This window comes from Anabrus simplex, chromosome 3, assembly GCF_040414725.1.
Source record: "Anabrus simplex isolate iqAnaSimp1 chromosome 3, ASM4041472v1, whole genome shotgun sequence".
NCBI lineage: Eukaryota > Metazoa > Arthropoda > Insecta > Orthoptera > Tettigoniidae > Anabrus > Anabrus simplex.
The window spans coordinates 197,251,571-197,276,215 of record NC_090267.1 but is presented as its reverse complement, the minus strand read 5'-3'; the positions used below and the strand labels follow the sequence as shown (position 1 = coordinate 197,276,215).

Below are 24,645 nucleotides of genomic sequence, written 5' to 3'. Positions count from 1 at the left end.
TATAATATCACTTAATATAATATCGCCCAGTTAGGATTACGGGTTCTCTTATGAAATTAATAAAGATTTGAAGAGCTGGAATAGGATGAATCTGAGGATAATAGTGGGGTTAAAACTCCACTTCTAGCCTCTCTGTAAGTAGCCTTTGCTGATTCCTCATGTCAGAACAAATGGACAAAGAACGTAATAGTATTATATTCTGCACGCGGAAAGAAGAGAGCAACTGGAGTCTACGAAAGGGTGGACCAGTCCTACACAATAGGAGAAAGTCAAGGCACCGCATCATGTATCTAGAAATCGTTACTCTCCTTTTCACTGTCCCTGAGGCAGTTGATAACTGAGCGCACATTAGGCGTGTGTTGGGGAGACGATGTGGTCTCTAAGTACCTTTCACATACCACTTACGAGATATAAACAATGCTGAGTGCGAACTTTCATGTATCCCCCTCACCACAAGGAATTTCATTTTTGAACTACTTCGAAGTAGGAAGACTGAGTAAATATATATAATATGATTTTTAAATCCAGAAATCAACTTAAAATTGGCTTAACAGAATGACACATCTATGGAATCACGAAACATAAATTGTTTATTATTAATTAAATGAGTGCAGTAATCCTATTTATGAGGAAAAATTATCGTACACAAGTTTTCATCTATCTGAAATGTCAAAATTGTGTTTACCTTATTTACTGGTGGATTTAGGTTAACTTATTCACAAGCTGAATTTAACAGACATAGATGAATTACCAGCAAGAATGCCTGGAAAATGTGGGAGAAGGATGTCCGTAATGAAGTACGGAAATAAGGAATGAACGCATTAATTGGAGATATCTCATTCGAATGCAAGTAGATATTTTACTGAGCAGCATTTGTAAAATAACACAAGATTTTAAGTGATAGTTGAACTAGATATTAACGATTTCATGTTAAGAGCCGGAAGAGCAAGGAAAGGATTGACAGGCACTGATTGTTGACAGATATGGTAACCCATAATGGAAACAAGTACAGTTATAATACCATTTTACTTGATGTTACATACTATATTGTACTTTTCACTCAGATTTCCACTAATTTTCGTAATTCTGATGAGTAAAGCATATAGTAGTCCCACCTTCCTGTCCCCATTTAAATTGTCCAGTCTTATGCGTCATGAGGTGTATTATGGAAAGGTCGTTCTTGATTTGCGACAACCTACAGGAAGTACTCAGGGTGTCTTTCCCGACTGTCTACACTCATATGCCACGAAAATGGTTCAACATCGATCGTAATTCATGCACTAGATTTCTTTTGGAAACCAAATGATAATAGATTCACTCTCTATCGGGGACACCACTGACACATTACCGCACAGATTACACGCTTATCAATTCATGGTCCTATAGAATCATTAAACAATCGTGAAATTCCAAATTAATGGCACAAGGAGCATCTAGAAGATATGAGACGACTCCTTATAAAGGTAAGAAAACTTAAATCATGGTGAAGATAATATTTTGGTGTTTGAAATTTGATTTATGAACATTACACAGGTTCAAAGTTAAGACCATATAGGCTACTCCATCTTTTAAAAAAGCAGTAGGTTGCCCTGATATCTAGAAAATTTTCAATTCGGGGATAAAGGATATTAATTGCATGGCATAAATTGAAATATAACATGGCCCTTAAAATGAATTGAATATACTTGAACATACAAAGAAATTCACCAAGATTACGTACGCGTGCGTCCTATTTCTGTGCGGGGTCGGGAATGAAGTTAGATGAAACTTCTCAGTGAACTTTTACGACCGGATGCCCTTTCTGACGTCAACATTATCAGAGGAGTTAATGGAATGAAGTGAATGACATGATGCATACTACTAGGAAGGGAGGAGGTGAAACCTGGTGCCGGTACATAGCTTACTCCCGTCGAATAGCACCAAGGGGTCTGTTCGAGCTTAACGTCAATCTGACGGATGAATCACCGTCAACAATGTCAAATGCCCTCACTCCTTATAAACAACTATACAGGTTGGCACGCAATTTACAGTGATTAGAAATGTTATACCACCACGTCTCCTACCCTGCCGGCCAACATTCTGATGGCGAACATTTTTCCGACCAGCGGGACTCAAACCGGCTAACCACGGTGTCAGATAATAGAGATTTGACGCTTTAACGATCATGGCCAACAGGTTGGATAGAAATTCACCGAGAGTGATCGAGTGGATACGACGATATACGGGAGTTTCAGCTCAGTCACTGATTAGGATCGATTTCACATGGGTTCAAAAAATGTATATCCACTCAAGAAACGATCGAGTGCACGGTATTGTATACGTTCCTCGCAAATACCATATTTACAGAAACAATTGAATTTACAGATAACATTTTTGTTGTTGGTATCCATAGGGTTTACATCTACATCGGAGCTGAATTATACTTTGTAAATAATTAAAATTAAGTAATAAAATATTAAATTCGACGAACATATAATACCTTTTGCTCATTAATTTTTTGTACGACTATAGAATCGGAATAGTCGTCATATTCATTCTCGAAGTGTGAGTGAAATGTTATGTGACATGAAACCTAAATGAAATTTTAACTAAGATGTTGCTGTTCAAATTACTACTAATGTATGCGGGATATTTGACGTGAGAATTCCCAGTGATGTGGTTCGGAATCCACATAAACAGGAGGTCCCGTAGCTGCTCTCACGTAAAACTACAAGCTTGTTTGCAAGGTTACAAATGTTGATATACAATCAGCTCTAATTCTGTTTCGAAGAATTATGTACAAAATGTCCTTCGAACTCTAGGAATGGTATCAATCGCACAGTTGGGAGCCTGCATTGGTTTACTTTCGTTAGAATCTTTGGTTAATGTATTCATCTCACGCCACGTGCGTTGCATCAAAGCAATGCAGTGTAAGCTACCCAGCCCGTCCCACCTGCCCCGCCTGTCGTAACGTATACTACCAGTATGGCAGTGACCTAATCTTGACCCACATCGGCACAAAGCATTATGCATCTTCATTACAGACAAACAAACATCACTCACGTACTTCCCTGAGGTTCCAAACCAAATCCCAGCCGAGCAGAGGAAGTCGAGGGGAAACAAGAGCCGGTCAAGGTTGCTACAGATCACACCTCCCACCTCCTTCCGTATCACAAGCAAGTGTTTTGTCAACGCGTTTAATATTTTCAAGGCAAACGTTTAGGGTATATATTGAACAGTCTCCACGGTTTAGTCATTGTGTTCAGAGACTGAAGCAACAACACATACAGCCATGTGCGGACTTGCTCCACGTGTCTTGGTGGTTGTCATGGCGACGGCGTTTGTCGTGCTTTGTCAACAGGTGGGTACTCAACACTCAACTTTATAATATCGGAAATTTAGTTTAAAAAAAAAAGGAATATTATTGAATAGTTCTGCAATACCTGGCTTTTCAACCCTGTAAGATGGGCTCGAACCTTGGCCGGTACACGGAAAAATGTTTTCTAGACATTCGTTAGATTTGAGTGCTAGTAACGAATTTTCGAACTGAGAAAAGCATTGTTTCTATCTCAGGTAGAATCCAGTCTAATTTATATTTTTAGTTAAACTTCCCTTTGCTAACTCTTGTTCCACTCCCACCATTATGACGCTGAAGCTATTAAGGCCTAAGGAGCCTTTCATTCCCGCACTATCTCTTTTGTCAATATCCTCTTATTGAGGGGCTGGAATTCACCCCCCCCCTCTTCAAATAATATTGAGAGAGATTGATGATCTCATTCCCTGCCTTCCTTGATCAATAATAACTTCTTCACTTTCTCACTTGCTTGGCACTTCTTCTTATTTTATCTCAGGTACTTGGAATCTTATTTTCCAATAGTTAGTCTGATGATACTCATGTTAAAACTTCATTCCGAAATTCAATCAATCAATCAATCAATCAATCAATCAATCAATCAATCAATCAATCAATCAATCAATCAATCAATCAATCAATCAATCAATCAATCAATCAATCAATCAATCAATCAATCAATCAATCAATCAATCAATCAATCAATCAATCAATCAATCAATCAATCAATCAATCAATCAATCAATCAATCAAACAAACAAACAAACAAACAAAATGCCCCTTGATCTCCTTTGACTCATGTGAAAGATATTTCCTCGGTCGGAAATAATTGAAAATCTACTTTAAAATAATTTTACTGCCGGGTTCAGCCAACCCCGTCATACGCTTGGGGGTTGGTGGGAGGGGAGGGTGATCTTACCTCAGTACCATCGTCGGATGGCTTTCCGGAGCTATATTCAAACAGTCCTACTTACAGCTAAGAAGGGGATTTGCACCCGACATCTTTTAGGGATGGAAATCAGGAGAAGAGTTAGGATACAAACATTTCCCTACAGTTCAAGTGAGAAATCATGTAAAATCACTTTCAAACAAAGACCGAGGATTGGAATTTCTACCTACATCTACTCAATTGTCCTCACTAGGCTCAGTGCACGTCAGATTTTTAATCTGTGGTAGGACGGAGAACCGAACTTGGAACCTATGACAAAATTTATTTGTGAATTTCATTAGCAAATAGTTTACTGCGTTACTATTTTGATAGATATTCCACTCCGTAAGAGGAAGTTAAGAACTACCGCAACACACTACTTCGCGGCACGTAACAAAATAAATGTCAACAATTATCACACACAGAAGAGCACTTAAAAGAAGTTAAAATATGTGCATATATATCAGTCGGCCAAGCATGTGTCAGAATGGAACACATGCAGTCTACGACTACAAATTACTATTTACGTAAGGAGACTTCCTTCTCAAACACAGTGAATCATACGTCTTGTTGAGTTTTTAAACTGAAAGCTGGTAGGATCCTCAATTGTCTCGTTTTTGAGTTTTGTTTAGAAATCCTAGCTTTCAGTTTAATAGTTTGAATTAATACAGTAAATTGATAAATATATCACAGTAATTCCAATTGTTGGTCTTCATAGAAAGCCCAAATGTCAGTGAAGAGACAAACTAGTGAGATGTGGAGTGACGTATTTTACTGTTGCTTTCCTCACTGAGTCAGCCTACCAAGCTCACTAAAGTACATATTATGTACCAAATAACCTTAGAAGAACTTCAAACCATTTAACTCTGCATTAGTCTGCGAAGGTTTTTAAAATTCTGTAAATATGTCACATTTATTGACATGTGCAATATATATGGTTTCATTGTTAGTTTCTTCCATAATATTTAGTGAATTTTCTAGCACTTTGCGTTAAATGAACAAGTGTATTAATAATTAATCTGAAATTCGGTATAAAGTAGCCCTTATGAAAAGTGTATCTGTCATCGTAAAGATCATCTAAATTGCTAGGTTTTGGGAGTTGCATAGTAATCCTTGCAGTATACATCCTGCAGGCAAATATGAGATGGGAAATGGTGTCAGCGAGGAATATTACCCCATATTTGTACGAACTGACAGTCTTGATCTCAGTATTAACTCTCTTTAATCCCTACCGCCGGAAACAGGAATGGGATCCGCAACTACTTCGACCCTGTCAGGTTAGCAAAATTGTCATTCTTTACTCGGTTAGCGTAATTGTTATAAGAATTATGTACATCTTAAGCTCTCAGACCGAAGACTGCTTGTATCCTGAAAACCACCACCATTAGCTACTACAGATAACCTAGGTGTCACTGAAGAGGAACACCAGGGAAATGAGGTGTGAAATGGCTTCCCGTTGCTTTCCGCATCGAACCTAGTTCACTGAAATGCGTGTACGAACTGAACCTGTGAGCAGTATCTTCACATCATTCACCCATTCATCATTGTGAAAGGCCGTCTAAGCAATGGTATTATTAGCATACCTCAGTCATGTTCATATTATCAAGCAAAGCGTGAAACGGAGACATCGGAAGTAATAAATTTGTTTTAAGTCATACCTGAAGGCACAGTACACTCCGAACACTACATCAAACTAGATTTAGATTAGCTGGCACCCCCGGAGGCCCGGGTTCTATTCCTGGCCCTGCCACGAAATTTGAAATGTGGTGCGAGGGCTGGAACGGGGTTCACTCAGCCTCGGGAGGTTAACTGAGTAGAGGTGGGTTCGATTTCCACATCAGCTATCCTCGAAGTGATTTTCCGTGGTTTCCCACTTCTCCTCCAGGCAAATGCCAAGATGGCACCTAACTTAAGGCCACGACCGCTTCCTTCCCTCTTCCTTCTCTATCCCTTCCAATATTCCCATTCCCTCCACCCAAAACGTCCCTGTTCAGCATAGCAGGTGAGTCCTCCTAGGCAAGATACTGTTCCTCATCTCCAGTTGTATTCCCCGACCCAAAGTCTTACGCGGTAGAGGTGGAATCCCCCGCTGAGTCCGAAAGAAAAACAACCCTGGAGGATAAGCAAATTAAGAAAGAGGAAAGAAAGAAATATAAATATAACTAGACATGATTATATTTTAACTGTAGTCATAGGAAGGAATAAAATGTTTGGACACGAAATCCCATGAAAACATATATAAAATAGAAATGATTGGAAGGATAGGGTAGACCATGGATGTCCAACCTACAGTAAAGACAGATGGGATGTGAACCATCTGCCAGTGCGGAGAGATGGTGGGCACTGGGCACAGGGTAGGGAGATGTAGCCATAGAGACAAGATTTGACTAATCAAAATGAATGGCAAAGAAATATTTTACTCCATCCAATGCCTTAATTTGCAGATTTTCTACTTGGAATGCCTTGTTTTAAAAGTCCAGCAGTCAGTTCCTTCATACCGTATTTTCTGTCTTGTAGCCTATGTCACCGTCCAAGTATGTGTAATACTAGTGTCGCTAAAAGAGGTTACTTGTAACGGAAGGAGCGCCTTACATTGCTGATGATATCTTGTGTTGTTTCAGGGATCACGAGCAGCAGCCCCACCACCCAATCTACCCACCCCGACGGTACAGACGCACCATAATGACACGGAGCCACTTCGCAAACGATGCAACTGTGGTGAGTAATCTTTACATTCTAAATGCTTATTGCTTGTGTCCACCAAAACAAAAGAGATTCAGCAAGAAAATGCTACTAGAAATATTTTTCTAAACGACTAAATGTCCCAATTTGAATGTTTCATTTCTCTTTTCCGACAGTGTGTGGCGTTCCAAACCGTAAGCAGCGCATCGTTGGTGGGCAGGTGACAAAAGTGAATGAGTTCCCATGGGTTGTAGCACTTAGTCGGCGAGGGAAGTTCTACTGTGGAGGGACCGTCATCACTCGGAAACATATTTTAACAGCTGCACATTGCATAGAGGGGTAAGTATGTCACCAAACATACGTACATACGTACGAGACGACGTAACCGAGAAGCATCATCAACGGCTTCTCATCAATGTAGCTGCACTTCGTGTCTTGGCCAATACATTTAAGACTTTTAAACAGAAGAACACACGTCTCTGTGGGATATCCCGTAACTATGATCGCGATATTATGTTTGATACAGACATTTTATGCCCATTCATCTGGAAGCTTCTGTGAATTAACTTGGTGACTCTTCTGCTTCCGCACAGCTTATGTGAAAATCATTAAATGCAGAGTCTAATCATGGTCTCCTATATCTCCCTCTGTTTCGCTTTTACTTGCTACTCCGTTCCATAATTCTATTTTTTAATGATTTTTCGTCACTTACTGTCCTTTCAGTGATACTATTTGTGTTATTCTCTTGCTACACACACACACACATATATGAATACCAATTATGTTGTTGGTAGGCCTATAAGCAGGGGATCGACTGCCATGTTCCTACAGCAAAACAATGCTCGTACTTAAGGTGACCGATGATATCTTGTTCAGTGCCACGGAACTGTCTGCTTTACCATGAAGACGAAAGTTTCATTTCATAAATTCAACGAGCATTTGTCAGAATTCGAAACACGCCCACCTAAATTAGATATTAATGATGATTAGTCGGCTATCATGGCCCATGCTACTGCAAATCGAACAATAAGCTTGATAAATGCTGTTCTTTAATAGGCGATTCACCAGTCTTCTTTTCCTACACTTATATAGGTACTCCTATGTATTAACTATGTAAAGGCACAGTAAGTATTGTTATTTATTACCTTCGTTGCATTTATACCTGAAATCTTAATCTCTGGCTGACGATGAATTTTCCAGCAAAAATTATTAATTGTGTATGTTTAGTCCTCAGCCCGAAGGCTGGTTGGATCCTCAACAGCTCCGCCATCAGCTGTCATAGAAGGCCTGGGCATCACTGAAGAGGTGTACTAGGGAAATGAGGAGTGAGGTAGTTTCCCGTTGCTTTCCTCACCGAGCCAGAAGTTGCTATTACATATCAGTCTGCCAAGCCCACTGAAATGCATGCACCAACCGACCCTATGAGCAATATTTTCACACCATTCACAGCAGGGACTGGCTGCAGAAGGAACGGCATTACTAGCATCACTCATACCTCAGTCACTTTCATTTTGTCAAAGCCAAGGATAAAGCTGAGACAGATCAATGAAAGTAACAAAATTGCTCTAGCCCATACCAGAAGACATAGTGCACTGTAAACACTACATCTTGCCAGCAAAGGCAAAATTATTAATTATAATTTCATTATTATAGTGATTTACTGCAAGTTATGTATTCAGGACCTTTATGGTAACCCTCGCTGGAGGACGAATGATTTATTTCTAATAATTCGTACTACTACATACACAAAGAAAAGTGCCCATACCATCCTCATGGCTGTGCAATGAATTGCTGTTTGGTTGTTACAGAATTGAGCTCAGCGATATTCAAGTGACCCTAGGAGAACACGATCGCTCGATACGCAACGAGAGTGAGAGTACAGAGCGACGGATCAAGAATGGTACCCGACATGACGGTTTCACCCTGCTCACTTTCAACAACGACATCGCGGTTCTGGAGCTGGACAAGCCTGTCGACTTCGGGTCCAGCATCAAGCCCGCCTGCTTGCCTCAATCTAGTGAGTACAATCTAATACACAGCGTATAACTTGCGATGTTGTTTGTACAGGATGGTTTTAAATCTAGTTTCTGTTTAATTTTTAACACAAGTATCCTGCTTCTTCTCCTGCTGTTCCTTCCACTGAGGTTGCGGGTAGACGAATGCTTTATTTTCCATTCTTCCAGTGGATTTCCTCGCCCATAAATACATGACTGGCTTTTGGTTTCATTTCAATTTGTTATTTTTAAAATTTGAAATCATTACGACGTATATTTTTCAACTATTAAATAATAATTCTGTCTAATCAGATATTCCTAACTTACAGTAAATGTGTATTTCTAGTACCGGATTCAAATTTTCAAACAAATTATGTTATTTAAGCTATTCCATTCGGTACAGTGGGCATAAATTTGTATACCTAAAAGGAATATCAGCTTAGCTGTGAACATCTTAAACTAGCGTGTTAACTATCCTAACTGTTTCTTGAGAATGCAGTATTTTCAATGACTTACGATAAACATTTTATTTCATTTTTCAGACGCGGTAAACTACACAAACAGTGTGGGTATTGTGACCGGCTGGGGTCGTATTGAGGAACGTAAGCCTACCTCCAACATGCTGCGAAAAGTAGCTGTGCCTATTATATCCATGGATAGATGTCGCCGTGCTGGATACCCTAGGCATCGTATTACAGAGAATATGATCTGCGCTGGATACCCTCAGGGCAAGCAAGACGCCTGCCAGGTAACATTGCCATAGACTATGATTTCTTTGACCATCACTCCTTAAATATCTTGACAGTAAACTATTACCAACAGCTTTGTACATTAGAGAGCCACAGTACGTTATAACTGTAGGCCGATTTATTTTATTACACCGATAAACAGAAGACTGACTAGGTAACTGAGAGCGCTGAGGTAAACAAATACTCATTGACTAAGGAAACAGGTGTGTTATATTCTTCATCGAACGGATGTAGGGTTTAAACTGCTTCAGAATTTTCTGTACTTTATAATTTTTGTAAGAAACCCATTTCGGATTTGAAAACAATCGGTGACAATAGAAGTAAATAGTTTCGAGATGTTGAGCCATAATTCATTAAAAGCGAACCTCATCCAGTCATTACAACTGTGGTAGACATCAATACCCCCCAGTTGTTACCGCAGAAATGAGAAAGAAATATTCCGACAAAGGTCAACTTTTCACTAAGGATGTCTGGTATAAACGAACATCTCGATGAGGTAGACTTCCAGTGCAACATGGCTCTACATCCAAAGTACTTGTGTCAACAATATATCTGCTCTACTCTGTAAAGTTGTAAAACAATTTCACTTGATGTTTCAGGGAGACAGTGGCGGGCCCATGCACATCGACACTGAGAAGGGAGGTTTGGAAGTTATCGGTAAGTAGAGAAATTTAATTTTGTCAGCAATTTCCATGTACTAATTATTCAGTTTTACATGCAAAAAATTCAACTACATCTGCTTATGCATTAATGTAAAGTAATAACACAGCGCCTTGTCTTATGTTAGCATGATTCGGGTGAGAAGTGGAATCTAGTCTCAGCGACAACCTTCTTTAAGATTATTTGTTCATTTAACCCCCAGAAAAATGCGAGGATAATATATTTTTCAAGATTAAGAAAGTTTCTAACAAGCTTATCCCAAATTCATTACAAATATATACACTAGAATAGACAGCCCTGTAAAACAGGGCTAACCTCTGAGATGCAGCAGTTGGGTTCTTGGCTTTATATTTCCTAGGTTGAGGGTTTAAATTCCAGCTGAAATCAGCAGTATTTTACGGGGAAAATTCCAACATTCCAATATCTCGTTAAACTGACGATAACTGTAGAGTTATCAAACTTTCTTTTAAGTTGCTTTACGTTGCACCGACACAGAAAGGTCTCATGGCGACGATGGGAGAGGAAAGGGCTAGGAGTGGGGAAGAAGTGGACGTGGCCTTAATTAAGGTACAGCCCCAGCATTTGCCTGGCGTGAAAATGGGAAACCACGGGAAATCATCTTCAGGACTGCTGACAGTGGGGTTAGAACCCACCATCTCCCGAATACCGGATACTGGCCACACTTAAGTGACTGGAGCTATCGAGCTCGGTAGTTATCAAAATATATTATTATTAATATTATTATACCACAGACGATCAGACAGACTTTTACATACATGGGAAGCACACAGGAATCGATTACTATATCAGAATCACCTAGAAGAAATTGCTAGCAAAGCTACTGATTGCAGTGAAGAGTTGAAGCAAGCTTTTGATTTTATGTGATTGTTAATACCGTGATCATAGTTTCTAGACCTCCATTTTTACGTGGAATCCGCACCACAGGGATGTGTCTTTTCATTTCAAAACTTACACGTTAACTACCCGTGGCTCGAGTCATAGCCACCTTGAGGAGGATCAGTGAAGAATTATGAAGTAGGCTGTTAAGGTACGTTGATCAAAGATGCATCAATTTGACTTTATTTATTATCCCTGTATTTATGCGGATCTCGTGATTTCTCCGAAGTTAACCAACATTGGGCGTGGTCAATATTTGGTTGAGTTACCACGCGCTGTTGGTGGGGGGTAAGGGAATGGAGGAGCGAAAAGGAACTGGCCACCCTAGCGCACGTAAACTCCGGCTCAGGCACACCTCTGCAGAGGTTCGGACCAGCCTTCAGGCAGAATACACCCTTACCTGCCTCTATTTATCATACTTACTATTAAGCCACTGCGTATGTTGTATATAACGAAAAATTGACGGGGTTTGGACAGGATCACGATGTTAAAACCTCTTCACGAATATGGTTATTAAAAAGCACTGATGAAGTACCATTCGTTTCAGAGCAATCACGCCAATGAATTTGACGTCCTTTGGTTCTAGCCAAAGGATGGTGCATTTGCGTGATGGTAACAGAAGGTGGATTCATAGACAGCACTTGGTATGACGAAGACACGCCATTTATTGGCTCACGCGAGATAACAGGTGGCACTGAATGCCGAGGTCACGGCCACACACCGGTAGTCTTCCTGGTGGAGAAACACGCTATATAACACCTGACAATAGCTTCGAATACTTCACACTTTACACCTTGAACTTTGTCACTTCTAGCAACAGTGCGTGAGATATTCGATAGTAACGATATCAATAGTACTTAATTTTACACTGAAACATCTATAATTGAAATAAAAAATAATAAATCAAGGAATTGTAGACGATAATTTATCATCATAGGGGCTGCCTGGCCGAGGCGGTAAAGGCGTTCTCGGTTCACCCGGAAGGACGTGGGTTCGAATCGCCGTCGGGAAGTCGTAAAATTTAAGAAACCAGATTTCCACTTCCGGAGGTGCACATGACCCTGAGGTTCACTCAGCCTACACCAAAAATGAGTACCAGGTTAATTCCTGGGGGCAAAGGCGGCCGGGCGTAGAGCTAACCACTCTACCCCATTACGTGCCGAGGTAACGGATAGTAGAAGCCTTTACCTTCCACCCCTTCAAGGGCCTTCATGGCCTGTACGGAGATGACTTTGCTTTTTACTTTGCCTTAATGGAAAAGGCCCCGAAGGAGTGTAATAATATAGACAAATGCTTTCAAAACCAGGTATCTGAAGCATAAATCCTGGTGACTTCGAATGCGATTTTCACGAGGACAGTGCGTGACAGTAAATTCCCAAAATTAGGTTAGGTGCTCTTCGACCCATTATAAACATGGGGAGGAGAAGTTAAAGACATATTGTAAGCACCATAATTTACAGCTCTACAGGTAAACTCACCTGTGTGCCGTCACGGTTGACTGTTTAGAAAGTGATCGATATCGGACTACAGCACAAATATAGAACAAATGTTTAGCGATTGGAGTGGAAAAAAGGGTTTTAAAAAATATTCCTGCCAATCTTAAAGTACTTTTTCGTGGCTTTACTCTTTCAGCTTGTACATACCAGAATTCAATGAATGAATATAAGGGATCGAAAAAGATTTTTAGCCTTTTTAGATCTGGTTTCAATAATTCGTATTCATAGCAACGATTTTTCAACATGTAGATTTTTATATTTAATTATATATTATTTACGGTAATTTTTCTGATACATCTTTGCTTTTATCTTCACTTTTAATGAGAGGTCCGTCAATGTTATGTCCCATGAATCTAATAATCTGACACCAGCGGGAGATAATTGCATCACACATTTTTTTGGAATGCAGTTTCCTTGTAGATTTACATAGAAACAGCCTTAACATTAAAAATTAAATAATTGAAGTTCAACCAATTCAATATATAAAAGAAAGAAATGTAGTAATTACATTCTTATTTAAATGGGACCGGTTTCGACCCTAGTCCAGGTCATTGTCAGCCGTAAAAACAAGTAGGCGAAATCACACAATGTTTATGAATATTGGAGAAATGGGTCAGATTCACACTCTGTCAGGCACAAAGTCACAACACTATCAAATAATATATGAAGATTATAAATAAACTTGATAGTGTTGTGACTTTGTGCCTGACAGAGTGTGAAACTGACCCATTTCTCCAATATTCATAAACATTGTGTGATTTCGCCTACTTGTTTTTACGGCTGACGATGACCTGGACTAGGGTCGAAACCGGTCCCATTTAAATAAGAATGTAATTACTACATTTCTTTCTTTTATGTATTGAATTGGTTGAACTTCAATTATTTAATTTTTAATGTTAATAATTTCAATACGGAACAATGAATTTTTTATCTTTAAATAGAAACAGCCTTGTCACATGAAATTCGAATCCGGATGCTTCTAGTAGAAATCATCAAAACAATTTTCTCATCGATATATTCTGATTTGAAGCAAAACAGAAAGTAAAGAAAAGTCATTTCCGTATAGGCCATGAAGGCCCTTGAAGAGGTGGAAGGTAAAATCTTCCACTACCCGTAATCTTAACACTTCCTGTGGGGTGGAGTGGTTAGCTCTACGCCCGGCTGACTTTGCTCCCAGGAATGAACCTGGTACTCATTTCTGATGTAGGCCTAGTGAACCTCAAGGCCATGTCCATCTCCGGAAGTGGAAATCTCGTTTCTTAAATTTTATTACTTCCAGATGGGGAATCGAACCCACTCCTTTACCACCTCAGCCAGACAGCAATTTTCTCATTCGAAGCAAATACTAAAATAAGAAGTTACTTGAATCCCCAGGCCACCATTCTATGCCACAACGACACGCAGCATGGCAGAAATAATAATAATAATAATAATAATAATAATAATAATAATAATAATAATAATAATAATAATAATTCAGCAACCGTGAGCAGATACTTTAATTTGATGCCATCTACGCTGCCTGCACGTCAATTCGAGTTCGTAATAATATGTTAAACAGATTCTACACATTTTCCAAGCTCCCAAAATGACTCAAATATTAGCAGTAGCTAAGTTTCCTTGTTCTGAAGTTGTATCATTTGACTGTTGCAGGTATCGTGTCCTGGGGACGAGGCTGTGCAAGACCGAACTTCCCTGGCATCTACACTCGTATTGCCAACTACCTCGACTGGGTGGAAGATCGTGTAGGAGATGAATGCCTTTGTTCACCACAACACTAAAATAACACCTGAACAGTACAGCTGAAATGATCTCATTTTTATTGCAAGACATCTAGCACCACTACTACTACCATGCAGTCTTCCTTTTGAGCGAGAAAACCCAAGAATTTAAAGATTTCTCACTTCAATATGCCTACACTGCAAGCACTGATCCACAAGAACATTACTAGTAGAAAGAGCATCCATCAACAACCCCACTTCATCTTGCAGCATGGATGTAACACTATCTTCATCTTGGATCAATCCAACCTAATGCTAGAAAGGAAGATTCATCCCTCGGATGGATTTGAAAATTGCGCTACCATAAATTTGAAAAAATATGCTCAACTTTACTAGGTTTCTTTGGAGTAAAATCTCTTAATATGAAAGTATATAGATGATCTTCCACTTAACTGAACGGATTTTTTGTTTATGAATTTTCACGTCCTGCTTTTATCCGAGGAAGGTATTTTGTTTTATCTTTTCGCAAACAGAATATGAACTACTATGTAGGTGATTGATTACAAGAAGTTAACTGACTGAGAAGAGATGAAGACATGGACTCTACCTCTAAGATAACTTTGACTTAGGATAGCAATTAGCAATTTTATTCATCCAAGATTTGAGACGAAAGCAATAATAGGATTACTAATATCAATTATTTTCATATGGATTTAAATGGTTAGTATTTAGTTAATTTTCACGCTGTTTGCCGTTTTAATAGAATTATGTCCAGAAATTTAGATGAAAAAAATTCAGAAAGATGTAACTTTTGAATTAAAAGAAATGATGAACTGGAATTATAAATAGTACTAATAATCAAATTATAATATCTATCTTTTCATGGATTAGTAGTGTATCAAATTAAGTTTGACTAAGACCAGGTTTGGACTTAAGTCTCTTAAGCCTGTTAGTATTTTTCTGTTACCTCGTGAATTAGTGCCAAGAATAATAGAGGTACTCTCTTTGAATTTTCTGTGGCAGAGTGATAATGAATTAATTGCGTCTGATTTCAGTGATATGCCAAGAAATAGAATAGAGAAAAAACAGTGTGAGGAACTGCTTCTTTATTCAATGTGTAGAAAGTGTACTTTTGATGAAATTTCAACGATGAGAAATTTAGCATATTAACTTAATCACAATTTAAATATAACTCAAACTAAACAAACGACAAACCAATCTTGACTTTTATGACATTCCAGTCAAACCTAGAAGTGATATTCTAGTGCCTTCATCTGTAAGTTATTTGTTTCATATTTTCCTTTCAAGAGGTGCATAAGCCTGACTAATTTATATTTTTTCCAGCTAAAGAAATTATCGTCATCATTAAAATATTGTCACAAAACGCTAACTCTAAGATAAGTAATTTTGTAGATAAGGAGTATTTGTTAAAAGCGTGTTTAAAGATAAAATTAAATTATTGAACATATTTATTCTAGTCACAATATAGTCTTTATTTATGTTATATTAAAATAATTATAATATATGAACAATAAAGTTCTACAAATATAATTTCTTGTCTTGTTCTTGATTTCCCAGTTAACGAAAAATGCTCCTAATTTCCAAACCGAACTAATATGAAGTTGTAAATCCTTGAAATCAAATTGAGTTTATGTAAACTCAGTTGGTGGTGGGTTGGTTAGCTTGGTATGTTAATATCAAACGGGTTTGAAGGCTTTAATTGTAGTTTAACGGTAATTTGACGGTAGTAAAAGGAAGTCGACGAGTAATTTAGAGTTCTGATTTTCAACAATAATGGTCCAGTTTGTCATCACAGTGAAACCTGCCTGAAACACCACAACTTTTAAGAAACCACCCCTCATATATCCAGATTATTAAATGAACTGAGTTAACATTCCATAAGGATAACGAACTTCGTACCTCAATTTAAGGACTACACTTTTCCCTGACCACCGATGAAGCATTTCCTTACTCTTTTAAGGTCCACTTCTCTGTGAAATTTGGAGGAGTATAACACGCACGAGAAAGATTTATAGCCTAACTGGTTAGTCTTTACCAAGTTCTTGAAGAGATCAGTTTTGTTGCGAAAGTTGAGGTCTACATTCAGTACCTGCTTGAGTAATCGACCGAGTAGGGTATACCTAATAAACGCAGGAATTCCCACCCCCAATTAGCAAGGAAGCCCACTGATATTTGTTTGTTAGATGTTTAAATAAACCGTTCAAGAGGGTGTGTGTCATAACAGTTCATCTTCATATTTTGTGTGGGGATAGAGGTGACCAAGAATGCAAAACTCTTGAAGATTGCATACAAATCGTCTGCAATAATGAAATTAGTTTATCGGAAAGAAAATGAGCCGGAACATTGTAATGTAGCAGAAGTCAGATAAATTCCATTTTAAATCGAAAGAACATTTAAATTTACTGGACTATATGGTAAACGAAGTTGTTAAAAATATTCATTTATATTTCTTAAAGGAAAATAAAACGTTAGGCACGAAGTAGGCCTATATACTATGATATACATTAAAGTACTGTCGTGTTAAAGTATAAATAAACTGCAATAAACTATGCTTTAAAAAAGTCACATATAGGTTTTACACAGTTAAAAATGTAATTGAAAAATCTCTCCCCCACCCACACTTTTAAGCCGGCATTTCCTCGCGAAGCATTCAGTGGTCCTTTAATACATGTTTCACTGTACTTTTGTTATTCAAAACTTACTTTAATCAGCTGATCTATGAATCTAGGTTCATATACTTCCCTCCTCACGCACTGCTGTAAGCACGCAGAACATTAGCCAGTACGTCCCAACATGCTTATGTGAATCAACAATAACAAACGTATGAATTGACAGCTTACTACTATATATTGTACTGAATAGATTTAATGGCAATGATATTTGCAAATCATTGCATTTTTTGAATTCTAAATTCGACACGCTTTCTGCGAAAATATTATTTTGGGATTTATAAACTATTTAAAATATTTGGTTGTTTTGCATTTTATCGTGATAAAGATAGAAGCTGACATGGATCAGCCAGTCTGAATTCAGATTACCTAAGGATTTACGAGTCGAATATATTAATGACATATCCATCATTGAACTTGCAATTTTTTGTGGATCTCTTTACCGTTCCGTCACTTTTGAGGATTGCTGCGCCCCCGTGCTGTTCTTCTTTTGTTGTTGTTGTTTCATGTAAGCAAAATTGACTGCAAGACCAGTAATACTCATGACCCATTTACTCCTTCGTAATTGATCTCTTCCCCGCCGTTTTCTTCCAGAAATCTGGCAAAGATCACAAGGTTTCCTCTGACTTGTTTCACATTTTATTTTGCTACATGGCCCGCTTTAGAAATAGTGTGATAGTAAAACACAGAAAAGAATTTTCCCGAAATACTGTTAGAATAACGAAGGAAATGTTTTGCAAATATTTTCTAGGGAAAAAATGTAAGTATATTCGCTGATTCTATTTTTACACCGTTTAGGCAAGTTATTGACTTTTAAGGCTCCCAGGCGTACATTCTCCTGTAACTTTATTAACGTTTTATTTCTCTGAAGGACCTCCTTAATATACACTGTAATATTAATTAGCCTACATGTTAACTAAATATTACACTTGTATGCTTGCTAAATTTGGGCACGGCCCATCAAGTAGTTATTACATGAAAGAAACCAAGATAAAGGAGACCCAGGTAAAAACATGCACGAAAACACAGGATAATTTTTTTCTTGAAAGCTAGTGTGGGTTCAGATCGCAGAGAAGTTGTCAGTATCAGATTTTCAGTATACGCCAGGTAATTGAAAAATGCTACGACCAGAATAGATAATTATGTTTATGTTTCGTAGATCTAGAGAAGGCATATGACTGAGTACCGAGGAAAGAAATGTTTATCGTACTGGGGAACTATGTGAATAAGAGTAGATTATTAAAATCAATCAAAGAAAATTAAGTGGGCGATTGGGCTGCATGGAAAATTGATGGTAGAATGAGTTTTAAGTTCAAGGTATTGAACCCATGACCTTTGTGCCCTAAGAATATTATGTATTAAACTGTCAATTGGAATAAGAAGTTCGATTTCTTAATAGCTCGGAGTTGACACGTGGCGAGGAGATGGCTACTTCCCGCCCCACGCTCTGGGATACGTGACGTCATTCGCACGTGTCGACCGTGGAAGAATCTAAGTCATTTCGGTGGATTATTTCATAAGGACGCGCGTGTCTCGCTTACCCACGCCAAATCGACAAAATATAGTGCCTATCAAATGAGGTAATTTATCCAGCTAATTGAATATGTACAAATTTTATAAATTTTAAATGGCCATGAACACTACCGCCGGCAATGTAGCAAGTATGTGTTTACCTTCAAAACTCTTGTAATTACAGTTCAGTTAAGTCAGAAAAGTTACGGAAATTTTCTTGGCGGCAAAGTAAAATGCCCGGAGAGAGGGGGTAGTTTCTATAAATAAGAAGGGACGCCATGATGAAGCCCCAGCATTTTGTATCACGAGGCTGAAGACGGAGGGTTGAACTGCTCAGTAAAATCGAACGACAAGGTAGACTAAGTCCAACCAATAGATTTTAGCTGATGTGGCTGGGGTCTTGACTCCATGTGGAGATAGTTTTCTTGAGTGGAAGTAATTGTACAAAAAGGACGGTCAAGGTACCGAATAAATTTGCATTAATTGTGTGTGATAAAGAAAGTAATTCGTGTGCAGGAAATTAATTACAGTCCGTCGTGTGCGATCAACAAGAACAAGTGAAGGGCATTTTCTTTTTTTTTGCTTTATTTCCAGGAAACCGGAAGAATATGATGATCTGTACAGCCAGAAATCTAAAAATGGCTAAATAAAAATGCCAGGGTCACAGGTGAGCCCTAAGATGAATGCTGGCGTGACTTAAGGTACGTGACTTACCATCTTACCACCTACTATATCTTGTTTCATGATGTCTAACTCATATGTACTTGTAGGGGGGTATATACGACGCAGTTGGTCGCCCCTATGTGGTTTTTGTAAATGTCAGAATATGCCGATAAAGGGTCATTTGTTTTTATGTTTCACTTGGATAAAATTTTGAAGTCTTGTGAGTGCCGTATGATGTTGTAAAAAGTTATTAAATAGTGTTTCGAAGTTATATCACGTCCAATGTAGATCATCATTTCCGTGTGTCATTACCTATATTTTGTGATGTCAAATTAAGATGTTCATTCGATGTAAAATTTTCAATTGGAATTTTGATGAAGTTGGTGCAAAAGGGATCCGTAGTTACCCATTTTCAATCGGATGGAAGCGCTGTACGTAGTGTTGAGTAACGCATGTGGGTGAATTTGTCATGAGTGTAGTGTATTCTAATTTCGTTTAAACCGTGTCTGAGTGACCATAATATCAGGAAACTTGTAAGTCATTTTCGTGAAAATCCAGTTATTAAAATACGATATCATTTGATGCGATGTTATTCATTATTAAAGCACTGTGCGTTATTAGACGTCGTGGATTATAGTAAGGATTTTATTCCAGTTCTTTTGTCAGCGATGGTCGTGAGTTTGGGAAACAGAGGTTAGTTTTGTCGTGTGAGTCGAGATGAGATTTGTGAATCAGGTGTTGGAGACCTGTCAATGAAGCCGGGACTTGTGGAAGCCCGAGGAAGATTTTATAATGCTGCGAATGGAAAGCAGAATACGAGAATCCGCGCCGGTATTAATTTGCGATGAGTACAATTATTGTGGGACTTGTAAAAGTAAATCTATGTGCATATTTGGTTGATCAGAATATATCGAATTTTGTAATTTGTCTTTTGCTAAGTTAAAAGTTTCATTCTTTGAGGTCAGTCAGGCATGATGAACAGATGTTTCATATCAAGACTGACAGGCGGAGAAGGGTCGTTTGTATCAGAGACCGGCAGCTGATCGAGGGGGAACAGTTTGTATAACAGAACATGTAGTGGTTTACGTGCAGGATTGAGATTTCATTCGTGGCGACGGAGATAAATAATTACGGAATCTAGTTGAAAATTTTCATCCGGGAATAACGTGCGAGTAGTTGTATACTGTGAATTTGTTTAATTGAGAAAGTAATGTACATTTGAGACCACGAACTTAGAATATAATGAGCAAGGTTAGCCAAATTCAGGATTGTCCAAAATATAGAGCGGTGGTAGTGATGATTGTTTTGTCTGTGAGGGGTGCGCATAACTTTATAAAATGTTATGACGAGATATGACATCGTAATTATACGGCGAGTTGCTTTCTGTTTGTACGTAATTATTAGGGTTATCCAAGAGTTAATAATGGCTAGGGTTAGATTAGATGTAAAGTGTTAGGTCATGAAACAACATATATAAAACTGGACATGAATGATTTAATAGTTCTTTTCCAGCTACCGGAATCAGCAGATAAACATCAAACATGATGGAAACGATTACGTCACATTGTGTAGGAACTCGTGAAGAAACCATTCGTTCGTAGAAATAAAATTTGTTGTTCTTTAAGATTTCATTAAATCATTTAAATTTATTTAATTATTAAATTCAGTGAAAACCGTATTTTGCAATAACTTTAAAATCAAGCGAATAACTAGAAGATGCATTCTGGAAATCGTAGTTTATTTTCTGGTGTATATGTAAATGTTAATGTAACAATTAAGGGGACATATCCGAAGGTAATGGATTTTACTGCCACAAAGGATTGTGAGCATTGTTGTTGTTGCATTATTTGACTTTGATTGATGGAGCAGTAAATGCGCTAGAGTTAGTAAAGTGGAAACTTTGGCCATCAACCGATGTAACTTAATTGTGTTTAGCCTTCAGCTTAGAAACTTGCAATGGTCAGGGGGTCATCAACCTCAGTGACTTAGATGAGGGCCATATGCCACTGTAGCATCATTTTCCTTGCGGTCATCATCCACAATGACTCTAAAGTAACTTAGAAGTTTAGATGTCGCCCCATGACATAGTCGCAGGTCACATCGATTCAATTACGTGTCCATGCCGTATAACGACTGTGTAGCAAACACCGATTGGACTGCCTTAATTATACCCACAGTCCAGAGTTCGTGTTACGAGGGCTGAACCATAAAGAATCACTATGATGTTACATGTAGTCTCACATGGAAGTGAATTTAAGGATTTCCAGACTTTCCTTTCTTTAATCAATAATTGAGACATTGGTTTCTTGTAAGGATGCCCATCAGGCAGTTACGTCAAAGGCTCACACCAGTGTTCTGACCCTCTACGTAAAATAATTGTGGTGTCCAGTGGACACAATTGAGTTGAATGATACCGTTGATAAATCATAAATGCTACACGAATTACTTGAATAAGTAGGAACATTTTTTAAACAAACCTTTCATTTGAGTAGATAGATTAGAATTACTGAACCCTACCTTTACCTCAGCAAGTGACGAAGAACCCGATACGACCCAAGAGACAGATCTCATGAACTTTTACTGATAGGTAAGAAAGGTAGGCATCCTTCAGTATGGACCAAAGAGTTCAGTAAAATGGCACCCAACGTGGGGCCTAAGTCACGATAGCGAGGAGGATAATTGTACACGTTGTGCATTCATAAAATGTTGCCCAACGTGGTGGCTTGAGTCACTTAAGAGAGGGCCTAAGTACCTCGAAGGAAGAACTACAAGTCAGGTTGGTTGACATCAGTGAAATGATGACCAATTGTAGGACATTTTACACGTTGGTCGACAAGTAAAATGTCCCACCAACAGTGGGGCTTGAGTCACGATAACGATAAGGATATTTTGGAAAAATCTTATACTAGAGGAAATGAGAAATAATGTTGACGCTATGCCACATTATGGATGATAAAATCGTGCGCCAGATTTGAGAGCGAACTCGAAGAAATAGATAGGAGATACCACTATGAGAATAATTTCTCTACTGAATGAAAGGTATAATTTAAGTATATGTTAGAATAATTTCCCAAAATTTTGAATACTGGTTTGAGTGTTTTGACTGATCACTTTGATCGAGTGAACAATGAATTTTACATTTTTATTAAATAATTGTTGAGATAATGTTGCATTAACAGTGTGATATGCAGAAAGGAGGATGTTGTGATGTTTATCCTCTGCATTCTTATTATAAGCCGTGGAAGTCGCGGGCTCACTGATGAACAATCGTTTCAATTAAATACAGTATGTCTATGCAGCAGGGAGAATTGGCCCAAGGGCAGTTACTCCAAATGTTGAAGGACTTAAAGGAGAGTATGGAATCTATCAACAATAAGTTAGAAACAGTGTTCTTTAAGATTTCATTAAATCATTTAAATTTATTTAATTATTAAATTCAGTGAAAACCGTATTTTGAAATAACTTTAAAATCAAGCGAATAACTCGAAGATGCATTCTGGAAATCGTAGTTTATTTTCTGGGGTATATGTAGGTGTTAACGTAACAATTAAGGGGACATATCCGAGGGTAATTGATTTTACTGCCACAAAGTATTGTGAGCATTGTTGTTGCTGCATTATTTGACTTTGATTGATGGAGCAGTAAATGTGCTGGGGTTAGTAAAGTGGACACTTTGGTCATCAAACGATGTAACTTAATTGTGTTTAGCCTTCAGCTTAGAAACTTGCAATGGTCAGAGGGTCATCAACCTCAGTGACTTAGATGAGGGCCATATGCCACTGTAGCATCATTTTCCTTGCGGTCATCAATCACAATGACTCTAAAGTAACTTAGAAGTTTGGATGTCGGTCCATGACATAGTCGCAGGTCACATCGATTCAATTACGTGTCCATGCCGTATAACGACTGTGTGGCAAACACCGATTGGACTGCCTTAATTATACCCACAGTCCAGAGTTCGTGTTACGAGGGCTGGACCATAAAGAATCACTATGATGTTACATGTAGTCTCACATGGAAGTGAATTTAAGGATTTCCAGACTTTCCTTTCTTTAATCAATAATTGAGACAATGGTTTCTTGTAAGGATGCCCATCAGGCAGTTACGTCAAAGGCTCACACCAGTGTTCTGACTTTCTATGTAAAATAATTGTGGTGTCCAGTGGACACAATTGAGTTGAATGATACCGTTGATAAATCATAAATGCTACAGGAATTACTTGAATAAATAGGAACATTTTTAAACAAACCTTTCAAATGAGTAGATAGATTAGAATGACTGAACCCTACCTTTATCTCAGCAAGTGACGAAGACCCCGATACGACCCAAGAGACAGATTTCATGAACTTTTACTGATAGGTAAGAATGGTAGGTATCCTTCAGTATGGACCAAAGGGTTCAGTATTTACAGAGCTTAGCAAAGGCAGTAATCTTTCACGTTCGTTGTTCATAGATTACGTAGATAATCTACTGTAAGGCATTAAGTGGGAGGGAGGGTTTCAGTTAGGTGAAAATGTACACTCATTTTCATAAAAACCAGAACACCTAGAAAGACTAGATATAGGAAGTCCGTATTCACAGGACATGTGCATTAGTATGCTCTGAAGGGATGATTAGCATTTGAAACATGTCGGCCCTCAGGTTCAAGGTCCTTATCGATATCTCCGCGCACCTCCACCGACCGGTAAAATGTGTCTGCGGCTCCCGTTGTCGCTATAAACCGAAAGTAATGGATCAGTGTGAGTTGAGCAGACGCGAAGGATGCCTCGCAGGAGTATGTGAAAATCGTACCGTCAAATAAGTTATTTTGAAAGAGGGCGCGTATAAGGCGCGAATGGCGTCCTGGGGTATAGCCATCAATGCTGCCTTCACCTGGTTCCACAGTTCATCTTTGGTGTTTGGCATTGGGTCACAGTGCCACACCCGTCGGTTCACCATAGCACGCACATTTTTGATTGACGACAAGTCCGGTGATCGGATGGGCCAGGGCAACTTGGGTTTCGTGCAAAAAGGGTACTGATACTGGTCGCAGGATGTCATTCACGTAGGTCAAACTGGTCACAGTGTCCTGGACTCGCACCAATTTTGATTTGTTGTTGTACCCAATAGCACCGCACACCACGAGGCCTTGAGCTGGCGCTGTATGTCTTCTGCGAATGCAGTCAATGTGATGCCTCTCCCCCTCTCTGCGGCGAACCAAAATGCGGCTATCATGTTCAAACAAACAGAACCTGAATTCGTCCGAAAGCACTATCCGCTCCCATTCCTGTCCCCAGTGACGTCGTTCATACACCATTGCAGTTTATGCACATTAGTCAGAGG

General features: G+C 38.6%; 1 protein-coding gene across 1 annotated transcript; it reads left to right on the top strand.

Annotated features, from left to right (window-relative positions):
* The first annotated feature begins 3,225 nt into the window (after positions 1 to 3,225).
* On the top strand, positions 3,226 to 15,990 carry LOC136866142 (venom protease). The gene is made up of 7 exons (XM_067142844.2): positions 3,226 to 3,340; positions 6,881 to 6,977; positions 7,118 to 7,280; positions 8,750 to 8,958; positions 9,478 to 9,683; positions 10,284 to 10,341; positions 14,391 to 15,990. The coding sequence occupies exons 1-7, from the start codon at positions 3,272 to 3,274 to the stop codon at positions 14,516 to 14,518; spliced, it is 930 nt and encodes a 309-aa protein (XP_066998945.1). The 5' UTR covers positions 3,226 to 3,271; the 3' UTR covers positions 14,519 to 15,990.
* The last annotated feature ends 8,655 nt before the right edge of the window (positions 15,991 to 24,645 follow it).

What these genes read in the sequence shown, in the direction of transcription:
- LOC136866142 (XM_067142844.2), top strand. Translation starts at nt 3,272, where the DNA reads ATGTGCGGACTTGCTCCACGTGTCTTGGTGGTTGTCATGGCGACGGCG. An exon ending in TCGCAAACGATGCAACTGTG is followed by an intron (nt 6,978 to 7,117) that starts GTGAGTAATCTT and finishes CTTTTCCGACAG; the next exon opens with TGTGTGGCGTTCCAAACCGT. An exon ending in CGCCTGCTTGCCTCAATCTA is followed by an intron (nt 8,959 to 9,477) that starts GTGAGTACAATC and finishes TTCATTTTTCAG; the next exon opens with ACGCGGTAAACTACACAAAC.